This window comes from Vipera berus (assembly GCF_964194415.1).
Source record: "Vipera berus genome assembly, chromosome: 1".
In the NCBI taxonomy this organism is placed as follows: domain Eukaryota; kingdom Metazoa; phylum Chordata; class Lepidosauria; order Squamata; family Viperidae; genus Vipera; species Vipera berus.
Genome location: NC_138202.1, coordinates 138,312,424 through 138,325,164, shown reverse-complemented (window position 1 = coordinate 138,325,164; position 12,741 = coordinate 138,312,424). Strand labels below are relative to the sequence as shown.

Here is a 12,741-nt window from a genome sequence, read left to right as displayed (position 1 = left end):
CTCCTGCCTGGAGATTCTCAGTCATCCAGGTCAGTTTTCCCAAAGGTGCTTTTTCACAAGGCAACTGGACTTGTTTTTGTTTTGTGTGTGTGTGTTTTTTGACAACCACTTCATAAATGCATGGTACAACGTAGGAGAAAAAACCCATCAGGACAAGCAATCCATCTGCATTTAAAAGACAAAGGCCACTCTTTCAAAGACAGCAAAGTCCACATTTTGGACATAGACTGCTGGTTTGAAAGAGGGGTCAAAGAGGCCATCTATGTAGAACAGCCCTCTCAACAGATGGGTAGGGATACAGCATCATCTATCTCCAGTCTACAACACAGTCCTTTCAGCAGTTCCAAGAAGGCTCCACACCCATTTGCACTACTCAGGTGTCCCTGAGGACACAGCTAAACCTCCAGGTGGCCTCAACGACTCTAAAATGCAAATGACCAGCTGTTTGCAAGGAGTATAAATCCTTCCATTTCCTCACCATCCAGTCAGAGCTGAAGAAGTTTCTTGGATGAGAAGTGAAAGGTCTTCAAAGAAAAAAACAGTCCAGTTACCTAGTGAAAAAGCACCTTTGGGATAGTCGTCTTCTGATTCTTTGAAGCACAATTTGGATAAAATACTTAGGGATGCTACTACGAATGTACCAAGTATCCCACAAAAGTTACACTGCATTGTTGGCTGTTATCTTTGCAACATCTGCCTTGACTCCATTCAGATAGATGGCTGGTGACCTATGGACTTGCAGTACATTAATAAGTCATAAGTTCTGCAAACTAAGCTGCATTCTTAATGCTTGCTTCCTATCTTTAATAAAAGACATTCAGAGAATTAAACGTTTCATGGTGTTACTGTAGTACACCACAGGCACCTTTGTATCTTAGCAGTTATAAAAGTTAAATGTTAAATTTTATTATCTCTGATCTAATATAAAGGCGGCATGAGTCCTTGTGCTATAGCATCAAAAGACATGGAGCTAGTTTATAAAATATGTTTAGTTTTTCTCTTTCCTTTTTCTTGCTCTGGAGAAGCCTGGAAATTCGGCCATGGTCAAGGGCATATTTATATAGCAGGGCCTCTTTCTGTTGAGTTAATGAATACATTAAATTTCCAAAGATGTATGGGAGAATCTACCTTTCATTCTGTAGTAGAGGCTCAGCTAGATTGTCTTTGCCATCAACAGTCACTCACTTCTTTGTCATCGCATTTTGCCAAACTCCGTGCAAATGGTGTGACGCATTTTAAGGTGGCCTTGCCATGGTCTCGTATCCTGCCAGAAATGAAGGCCCAAAAGCCCAACAAGACAAATGTGGAATGCTACCGACAACTTCTCATAACTCTCAGATCTGCGGATCTTAAACCAATTTTGATTCTGCATCAACATGGTTTACCGAAATCTTTAGGCACCCAGCCTGGATTTACCACTTTTGTCAATCTTTTTGCTGAATATGCAGACTTTTCATTTAGGACTTTTGGTGAATTAGTGGACACCTGGATCACTTTCAGCCATTTGCCTGAAGTTATCAAAGAATTGTCTCCTGAGGATCCGAAAGTCTTTCCTCTACAAATACTGGTTTCAGCACATCAAAAAGCTTATAAAATCTACCGTGAAAAACATTCATTTGAAGGTAAAGGAATGAATGAATGAATGAATGAATATGAGTGAATGAATTGCAATTTTAGACAACATGAATTTTAGAGATTGGAGCATATAGAATAAGTGAGTGCAGTGCTCTCGTAAGTTAATAGCACATATTCTAGGAAGTATCACAGGATGATGTCTTTGAAGACTAGCAGAGTAAAAAGTAAAGGGTGAGCATTTCAAAGAGAATCCTATCAATCTCAGCTCAGTTGAATCCCTGCCTTCTTATCTGCATTCTTATTCCCACAACAGACCACATTTTATTTTGCCTAGCATTTGTCTTTAGTGAAACTGACCACTCTTCTTGATGTATTCTTCCTGCCTGCTTTAGATTTCTGGGAGATAATTTGTATCGTGATATTGGCATGAATGCAAGATTTTTCATTTGCAAATAGGGGTGGGGGTGGGGGGAAATGAATTGAGTTAGGGAACATGGAAAATTGCCTAAAGAGCCTAAAATTGCCTAAAGAGCCTTGGTGGAGCAGTGGGCTAATGCCTCCTTAAGTAACACCAGCTGCCTGCAATTAGTGCAGGTTCGCATCCCACCAGGCTCAAGGTTGATTGACTCAGGTTGACTCAGCCTTCCATCCTTCCGAGGTAGGTAAAATGAGGACCCAGATTGTTGGGGGCAATTAAGCTGACTTTGTAATAATGCCGCTTGGGGTGTGTGTGAAAGCCCTAATAAGCAGGCATATACATAGAATGAAGGCTACTGCTAAGCTTGTAAGCCGCCCTGAGTCTTCGGAGAAGGGCGGGATATAAATGGAATTAAAAATAAAAAAAAATAAATCATTATTCCATTAACTCAATTATATTAAAGTTTTAACATGTATTTTATATGGAGGGGAGGGGGCTATAACTCCAACTGGAGTAAACAGCAGTTCCCTTACTCCCAAATGCAGAAAGTCAAGGAAATGCTCGTTTGGATTGCCAAAATGGGGGGGAACCTATCCTCAGAAATTTTTTCCGTGTGTCTGTGTGTGTGTGTGTCTGTGTGTGTGTGTGTGTGTGTGTGTTCCTATGGCCTAGAGGTTAAAACAACTGCCTAACATGCAAAGCAGCCCAGGTTTGAATCTCAGAAGGGTGTGGCTGATTGATGAGAGCAAAGAAGCTTGAAATAGCTATATCAATCTCCCTTTAATTCTTTGTCAGCAATCCAAATTTACACACACACACACACACACACACACACACACACACACACCACCTAGTGGCCATCTAGTCAATCAGGTGTGAAGCTTTGGTTCCTCTGCCAGCTCCCTCATTTTTCTTTCTCCTTTGCTCTTTTACCAAGTCAATTTTGCTATGTGAAAATGTAAGCCTTCCATTCGATGAGATTGCTGGCCCAGGTTTCTCACCACTGTACACGGTTGTGGGTGAAATCTCCTTCCATTTTTACCTAAGCTAGTGCCTCCAAAATAATTCGTTCCTCCTTTGCTATTTAACGTCTTGTCTTTCTTAAATATAAGCTGTTTGTTTTCTCCCATCATTATCTCAAGTCTATCAAAGCCACATGGCTATTCCCATTTCCTATCCCACTCCCTACGCACCACGGGCACAGACGCAAGCACACATCCTGCTAGTTTTTGAATAATTCACTAGTTCTGTAATCATTCATTCATCCATTCATTCATCCTCTAGTGCTGCCCAATCCTCAAGACTATCTGAAGACTCCCAACTGCTTAAATACTGGTTCTTTCCATATATTTTTCTCCTTGGATTCTGATAACTGTATTTTTTTTCCTAATTTTCAGGTGGAAAAGTATCCATTTCCTTGGACTTTAGTGATAATCAGCTGGTTCTTCCAGAATCATTCATATCTTCAGTTTGGGTAATGTGTTTAATTTTCTTGGAATCAGATTATCTCCAACCTATAGCTGGGGGAAAAAAAGAATTCTAACTTACAAAACATATGACACAGAATTGGCGAAAGCAAACACCACCCATTAATAGTTCTTGTAGCCTGTTTGAGATTGTCCAACATCTGCCAAGCTGAAGACCCTGTTGGAAAAGAATATGGCACAAAACATTTTGTTCTGTACCTGTTGTCTTTATGGAACTCAAAGCAATTAGTTACAATGGCCAGTAGCCTAAAGGTAAAGGTAAAGGTTCCCCCGTACATGCATGCTAGTCGTTTCCGACTCTAGGGGCTGGTGCTCATCTCTGTTTCAAAGCTGAAGAGCCAGCGCTTGTCCGAGGACGTCTCCGTGGTCATGTGGCCGGCATGACTGGACGCCAAAGGCGCATGGAACACTGTTACCTTCCCACCGTAGTGGTCCCTATTTTTCTACTTGCATTTTTACGTGCTTTTGAACTGCTAGGTTGGCAGAAGCTGGGATGAGTAACAGGCGCTCACTCTGTTACGTGGCACTCGGGATTCGACCCGCCAAGCTGCCGACCTTCTGATCGACAAGCTCAGTAGCCAGTAGCCTACCTAATCTCAAAAGGCAATATGACACATTTATAGAAATAATCCCATTAGTTATAATGACACTATGGGAATTCCAACCTTTGAAGTCTGGCCTTTGGGGAACAGAAGAGGACTTTTCCAAAAATTCAGGTTAGCTGAGCAATCTTCCTAAATCTGCAAGTATGCTATTTTAGAAAGCAAGATGCTGGATTAGATGAATCCAACAAGACTTTAATATTCTCAGAATATTCAGAATATCTTCAGAACTGATCTTCTTTAATTTTTTTTTCAACTGTTGTCTCCCATGTAAGAAAACATGTGGAAATTATCAATAAGTCATCTAACTGAATGCATGTGACTTTTTTGGCCTTTAGGGGGAACTGCAACTGATCACTGTCTTCACAGCTGAAAATTATATCCCAAGGCCTATATCTAGATTCAGCATAGCCACACCATAGTGCAACTACAGTGTACCTTCATAGCAAAGACACCTCCCCCCCTTCAAATGGAACTTGACTGCTGGGGGTATAATATTTATGTCCATGTACTTCTCTCGCTTGTTCTGTGATGTCTTCTCTACTTCCTACTGGGAAATGTTTGTGTTCTTGTCACTAAATATTAAATATTATTAAATAATAAAGCTTCTGCTGTTTTAAAAAATGGCAAGTCTTCAAGTTAATAAATAAAATAAAGTTAATATCCTATGCTTTAGAAGAAAATGAATCAGTTTGCTACTGTACTTTGCATGCATACATAATTTTTTTATATATTTTAATCAAGATTTGCAAATGGTGATTTCTCTGCTTTTACAGTATTTTTTTTTCACCTTTACATTTGGTGAATGTAAAGTGGGAATAGATCTTTTAAATTTTGTGTTTTATGTAATTTTAGGGATAATGGTTTTTGGTTTTTTCCCCCTTAGATTTGCATTAGCATGCAAGAGTAGATAATGCATCTTTAAAATCTGAAAATCAGGCATCACCACACTAAAATAATTCTGCTTCATAATTTATACTTTTTGTACAATGCTCTGTCATTTGCCTTCAGACCAGCCATCAAGCATAAATGGGTATTTTAAAAATAAACCTAGTTCCAAAGTATAATATAAAAGGAGCATTGAGGGGGGAATGTGTGGATCAACAGTCAACAGCATCAGAATCTATGTGTGTCAAACACATCACGCATGTAGTCATGCCTCCCATTTTGATCCTGTGGGCACCTCCCTTGGCTGATACCCCTGATTATCCTGATGAATGTTCTTCCAGAGGTATAGCTGCAGAAATGATTGCAGATATTGATGGCCTCTTCATAACAAGGTTCTGTTTCATTTTAGGCCTCCATAGATTTTCTGTCTCTCAGCTTATGGTACAACTGTAAGATGGAAGCAAATATTGGAAAGATGCTAAGTGAAATCAAGGTAATTCAGATCAACTGCACAAATTTACTTTGTGGTATTTTGCGAACCATCTCTTGAATGGCCTCGGTGATATCAATGGAAACTTTTTGCATGCCTCTGAATCAGCTTTCCTCAATTTAGCACTTTTCAGATGTGTTGAACTATCAACCTCTCTCCTAAGGCAGGGCTTTTCAACCTTTTCACCCACTGTACAAATTTTAGGATATGGAAACATCTGAGTACCACCAGTCACCTAGCAAGGTGTCAAAAATTTGATGACCAAAAAAAAAGGAAAAAAGTGATAAAATACAGGGAGTCCTCTACTTACAACAGTTCGGTTAGTGACTGCTCGAAGTTACAATGGCACTGAAAATAGTGCCTCCCAAGCCACAGCTGAGCAATACACCTGCCTGCCCACTCGGCGGCGCTCTTCCTCCTGTCCGAGGTTTTTATTGTTCTGAGGGGAGGAGTTTGGTTTTTATTCCCCCCCCCCCATCTGCTGGGTGGTTGCAGCAGGTTTTGGTCACTTCACATGACCCTGGGACGCTGACTGTCATAAATATGAATCAGTTGCCAAGCATCTGAATGTAAATCACAAGACCCTGGAGATGCTGCAACATTCCAGCTGATTGGTGCTTCTTCTGGGCTCAGCAGAAGTGCCAGGATCAGCGCCGAGCTCCAGGCACTGATCCTGGTGCTTCCACTGAGCCCTGACAGCCTTGCAGCTCCAGCCATCTCTCGCTCAGGCTTGTGTGGTGCTGCCACCGGTTCAGCTCATTCCCCTCCCCCATTACCACTTTTTTAGGATGGTCGCGTACCACCTGCCAGATGCCAATGTACCACAGGTGGGTACCCGTACCACTGGTTGAAAAGCCCTGTCCTAAGGTTCTGTAAGCAAACACATCTGGGTGTGATACGTTGCCTGTCTGGGGAAATCTTAACTAAGTTCCCCTGAATAAATGTGAGTGCAATTTGGTGCTAAGCTGGCTGTTCATTCCCAAAGCAGATACACTATAATTAATTGTACACAATGTTCACTCAGAAACAAGCCAAGAAATTTGCCTGAATCTTGCACACCCGTCAGTGTATTTATTTGCAAATAAGATCTATGTTTATTGGGTCTGCTCAATTGAATAGAAAACTGTAGCCTTCATCTAAGTAGGTAATAAATCCAGTATGTATATTCTGATATTCTAGCCTCCAAATCTTTCCTTTTGATCAATATTCATTTCAGTTTAGACTCCCTTTTTTTTAAGCATGCATGAGAATGAGTGTTTAATATTGCCCTTGGTCTAAATTAAGGGCCATTCTAATGTGCTGTCTGAGGATTTTGATCAAACATAGCAGGAAAACTCAGGGTGAGGAAGGATGCTGATGGAGAGTTTTATTCATACATCATTAATCACCAGCATTTACCAAATCTTTCTACATCTCTCAGGAGAAGCAATGTTGCCTTTTTTACAGGGACTAATTCTCCCTCACGTAAGATTTGATCGATCGATTGATCGATTGATTGTCAAGTCATTCAATTCCTAGCAACCACACAGATTTTCTCCAGGATGAACTTGACTCTCACTCAAGGCTAACACAGGTCGTAACTTAATATGTTTTGGTTTCAGCATCTCATACATGATAAGGAGGTTCTACTCTTCACTCTACACTTCTCTGAATGTTCTTCTGTTCGAGAAAACCTACCTACAACAATGGCTTCCATTTTCAGTGGTATGTTTCTTGTGTGGAAAAGACAAGCGGTGCTTTTGTGTGGCTTAGCTGCATGTGGATTGGGCAGGAAGGAAAATACAGCAGTTTTCCTACTGCTCTACTGCAAAGGGGAATGCTATTTATTTCAGTGGGAAGGGGGAAATTAAACGGATGCTTGTGGTTGAAAGCAATAACATCCTATTAGAGGATAACCTTTTTTAAGAGCTGCAAATTAAGCAATTTCTCTTGAGTATGATGGAGGATAAGCCGCCCTGAGTCTTCGGAGAAGGGTGGGATATAAATGGAATTAAAATTAATAAATAAATAAATAAATAAATATTGCACATAGCAGCATTTTTAGACCTCTCTTGCCAAAGAGCTGATGTGCTTAAGAAGGACCAGTAGCCAAACTAAAAGTTCTTACTTATTCTCGCTTATCTATTTATTGCATTAATTCTGTTCTCTATTTACCAACCATATATGAAGCCGAAGCACAGGTGAAAGGCTATGATGTGAATTCCTTCTTAGAGAACTTAGTCATTCCAAAAGCAAGGTATGAAATATTAAATTTTATCCTTATGTGTGATTAAATAAAGTGCATGTTTTTTCCAGCAGTGTTTGTATGCCTCTTATAATAAATAGTGCAGTAAATCAAAAACCATATTTCGTATTATCTTGAGAAATCCCGTGCTTGACAGAAGCTGTGTTTGTGACTTTAGGAGTGCTATATAAGTGGCCATTGTAGTTTTAGCCCAACTGTTCTAAATTTTAAATGTTTTGGAAGAGCAATCTGGCAGTTCAAGAGATGGCAAACGCCACGTTGCCTAAATGTGTTACAGCTATTCTTAACTTCATACAAAATATTGTGAGGATAGTCTGGCTGCTTTATAAATGAGGAACCCTGGGATTCTGTCAGGAATTGGGAAGGGGATAACCCTACTCTTAAAGCCATAGCTCTTTCCCCAAAGTTTTGACTACAGCCCTCTACTTTCCTCCTAAAGTACCCCTGGGTTATCAGATTATAATAATAATAATAATAATAATAATAATAATAATAATAATAATAATAATAATAATAATAATAATAATAATAATAATAATAATAATAATAATAATAATAATAATAATAATAATAATTTTATTTATATACCGCCCTTCTCCCGAAGGACTCAGGGCGGTGAACAGGGCAAGAATAAAAAATACAAAGTTACAAAAGTTAAAAAAGAATTAAATATATGCCCACTAAAAACAGTAGATACAAATATTAAAATAATAAAAAACCCCACCAATCCCCCATCAGGCCAGGCCGGCTTGTTCAAATAAGAATGTCTTTAGATCGCGACGGAAGGAGCGAAGATCGGGCGCCATCCGGAGCTCAACCGGTAACTGATTCCATAGCTCCGGGGCGCCCACAGAGAAGGATCTCCCCCTGGGGGCCACCAATCGACATTCTCTGATCGGTGGCACCCTGAGGAGGCCCTCTCTGTGGGAACGTACAGGGCGAAGGGAAGTTGATGCCGGCAGCAGGTGTTCCCTAAGGTACTCCGGACCCCTGCCATGTAGGGCCTTAAACACCATTACTAGTACCTTGAATCTCACCCGGAAGACAACTGGCAACCAATGCAGCTCACGGAGCAGAGGTGTGACATGGGAGTATCGGGAGACTCCCAACACAACTCTCGCGGCTGCATTCTGTACCAGTTGGAGCCTCCGGGTGGTCCTCAAGGGCAGCCCCATGTAGAGAGCGTTGCAGTAGTCTAGACGAGAGGTCACGAGCGCGTGAGTGACCGTGCATAAGTCATCCCGGCTTAGATAGGGCCACAACTGGCGCACCAGGCGAACCTGGGTGAAAGCCCCCCTAGTCACAGCCACTATGTGATCTTCCAAAGTGAGACGTGAATCTAGGAGGACTCCCAAGTTGCGAGCCCTATCTACGGGGGGTAATAGTTCACCCCCCATAGAGAGAGATGGAATATCTGAAATAACCCGGGATGCAGGTATGCAAAGCCACTCAGTCTTGTCGGGGTTGAGTTGAAGTCTGTTCCTCCCCATCCAGACCCGAACCACCTCCAGGCAACGGGACATCACGTTGAGGGCATCACTGGGGTGGTTTGGGGTCGAAATGAAAAGCTGGGTATCATCAGCGTACTGATGATACCCAACTCCAAAACCACGAATGATCTCACCCAGCGGTTTCATGTAGATGTTGAACAGGAGAGGCGAGAGGACCGACCCCTGAGGAACTCCACAAACGAGAGACCTCGAGGTCGACCTCTGCCCCCCTGTCAACACCGACTGCGAACGTCCCAGGAGATAGGAGGAGAACCACTGCAAAACCGTGCCTCCCACTCCCAATCCCCTGAGACGCCGCAGCAAGATACCATGGTCGATGGTATCGAAAGCCGCTGAGAGGTCTAATAGGACTAGGACAGAGGAATATCCCCTGTCCCGAGCCCTCCAGAGATCATTCACCAGCGCTACCAATGCCGTCTCCGTGCTGTACCCGGGCCTGAAACCCGATTGGTACGGGTCTAGATAATCCGCTTCATCCAGGACCAGAGGGAGCTGATACGCCACCACATTCTCAACAACCTTCGCAAGAAAGCGAAGGTTGGAGACCGGACGAAAGTTGTTCAACACAGCTGGGTCCAAGGCAGGCTTCTTGAGGAGAGGCCTCACCACCGCCTCTTTCAAGACGGTGGGGAAACTACCCTCACTCAAAGAGGCCGATATAACTGCCTGGAACCAGCTTCGTGTCCTCTCCCGGGCTGCATAAACCAGCCAGGAAGGGCACGGGTCCAATAAACATGTGGTGGAGCTCAGCCTCCCCATAATCCTGTCCACTTCCTCCGGAGTCACAGAATCAAACTCCTCCCAGGTAATATCGACAAGACCGCCCGTGTCCTGATCGTCAGACTCTGCCCAGTCAGAGTCCAGACCGGTCCGAATCCGAGCGATTTTGTCCGACAGATGTTGGTTAAACTCCTAGGCACGACCCTGTAAGGGTTCCTCCCTCACCTCTTGATTAAGGAGGGAGCGAGTCACCCTAAACAGGGCGGCTGGGCGATTATCTGCGGACGCGATAAGGGTAGCAAAGTGATTAGACCTCGCCACCCTTATCGCAGCGAGATAAGACCTAATATAGGCTCTTAGTCGCAATCGGTTGGATTCGGATCGGCTGGATCTCCAACCGCTCTCTAGGCCCCGTCTCCGACGCTTCATCTCCCGGAGCTCCGCAGAAAACCATGGAGCTCGACGGGATCTGCATCGGGTCAGGGGCCGCAAGGGTACAACTCGGTCAAGAGCCTTCGTGGCTGCCCTTCATGAGAAGTCAGTCTTACAACTCATTGCTGTGTATTGTTTGACTATCTGATAACTGTCTGTCTGCTAAACACTATCTGCTCTCAGAACCCTTGTGAGCTGTTATTCATACTGCTCCCATAAAATGGCTTCCCTATATTAACCAGATCAAGAAAAGAGATTGCTGACATTTCCCCCAGTTCTGAAATAGCTACTTTCATCAAGAGCATGTTGGTGGTGTATATGCTCTCCTTCCCAATCTGGTGTACTGTATGCAACATGGACATTGTTACTTTCCAGATGGGCTGTATCAGCTCTCTGGAAGCCCTGGAGCTGAAGATCAAAGTATTTGGAGGTCTTCAGATTCAGATTCAGATGTGGGTTTCATTTTATTACGTGTCTGTGTCTGTGCGTTTGTTTATCTGCGCACATACATACACGTACACGTGCACGTGAACGCATTCCCATGTGCAGACAAAATATAAGCCAATACGGTTTGAATTTTATAATATAAACATCTCTCTTACCAATGAAGAGGTATTTTATTGGGCCAGCAGACTTTCTACACGTTAGTCTGATTTATAGAGAGAAATCTAGACTAGTCATCTGAATGACCAACATGCATCATACTGTGGGGGACAAATTCCACCCCTTGCATACATGGGTGTGATGTCATGACGCATGTACAAAAGGGCAGAGTTTGCACTGAGGTATCACAGCAACAATTCAACATTTCCTTTGGATTTCTTTATTTCTGGTATGTTTTATGAAAGTCTATATACTAAAGATTGTTCTTGTCCTAAACCAGGGGTAGGCAACCTCGGCTCTTTTATGACTCATGGACTTCAACTCCCAGAATTCCTGAGTCCATGAGTCATAAAAGAGCCGAGGTTGCCTACCCCTGTCCTAAACCCTGGATGATTCTCACAACAATTTTACCACAATTTTGCATAACATAATCTGTATTTTGAAATTACTTTCCCAAACATGAATGATTTGAATGAATTCATTTGAACGAGTCATTATAAAAACGCAGTTATTGATATAGCCGTGTTTCTTTTAAAGCCCCCACAAGGATCCAGCTATTCCATCCAAGCAGAAGGAAGACTCCACACGTGCTGTGACTCCGCTTTCAAACTATCAAAAGATCTGGGGAAAATTTGCTAACCAAACTGAGCTGGAAAGAGACTCTTTTTTGACAGATACTTTTCCTACTGGTTTCCTCTGGGGTACCTCAACAGCCTCCTTTCAGGTTGAAGGGGCCTGGGCAGAAGACGGGAAAGGAGAGAGCATCTGGGATCGATCTGGATATCAAGGCCAAATCCATAAGAATCAAACTGCCAATGTAGCTTCTGATAGTTACCGCAAGGTGGAATATGATGTTTATCTGCTTAGAGGCCTTTATCCCAAGATCTACAAATTTTCTATATCGTGGCCTAGGATTTTTGCCAATGGAGACAGCAGCAACCTGAACCCTCAAGGAGTGAGTTACTACAACAAGCTCATTGACAGTTTGCTGGATTCTGGCATTGAACCTATGGTGACCTTGTTCCACTGGGACCTTCCTCAAGTGCTGCAGGACTTTGGTGGCTGGCAGAATGAAAGCATCATTGATGCTTTTGCAAACTACGCAGCTTTCTGCTTTGCCACTTTTGGAGATCGCGTCAAACTCTGGATTACCTTCCATGAACCCTGGGTCATTAGCTATGCTGGCTATGGTACAGGACAGCATCCTCCAGGAATCGTCAGTCCAGGCAAAGCATCCTATGAGGTACGAGAAGCAATAATACTTGCTCTAACTTAAAGGTTGAAGATGAACATGAGGTCGATGTTAATTGCTACTTAATCTGAGGCTTGAATTAATTTACATCACCTATTTAAAAATTTGAAGAACAAGGAATCCAAGTCTTGAAGATGAAGATCAAACCGCTAGGCATTTAAGAAAGAATTGGGCAACTAGTGGGTTGCACATGGTGCCAATTTCCCCTTCATGGTCCCCAAACACCCTCAGAACCTTCCAAATGTATCTGGAAAGGAAAGAGCCAAACTCTTAAACCACGTTTGGTCTATTTTAACCCATCTGCTTGCTATGGAGGGTCCTCTATCTGTGCTGAAGCCCTAAAAAAAATGGGCTGAGAAAATCTTTAGATTCTCCTCCTCAGAATATGGTTAGTCAAGGCTAAATCAGGAGCCTCAGTAGATGAACAATACGAACCCGCTGATATAATATCACCTGGATTGACATTTTTTCGTATCCCTTCTTGCCAGAGACACTAGCACCTGAATTTGTAACTTCTA

The 12,741-nt window shown here is 42.6% G+C and overlaps 1 protein-coding gene across 1 annotated transcript in view; it reads left to right on the top strand.

The window, feature by feature from the left end:
- Nucleotides 1-1,114: 1,114 nt before the first annotated feature.
- LCT (lactase) overlaps nt 1,115-12,741 on the top strand; it is a gene marked incomplete at both ends in the record, with an annotated part of 28,682 nt that continues 17,055 nt past the window's right edge. Inside the window, 5 exons of the mRNA XM_081339137.1 lie at nt 1,115-1,622; nt 3,391-3,467; nt 5,380-5,463; nt 10,744-10,820; nt 11,509-12,214. Of these exons, the coding sequence (XP_081195263.1) occupies nt 1,115-1,622; nt 3,391-3,467; nt 5,380-5,463; nt 10,744-10,820; nt 11,509-12,214 (1,452 nt within the window). The remainder of the gene's footprint in view (nt 1,623-3,390; nt 3,468-5,379; nt 5,464-10,743; nt 10,821-11,508; nt 12,215-12,741) is intronic.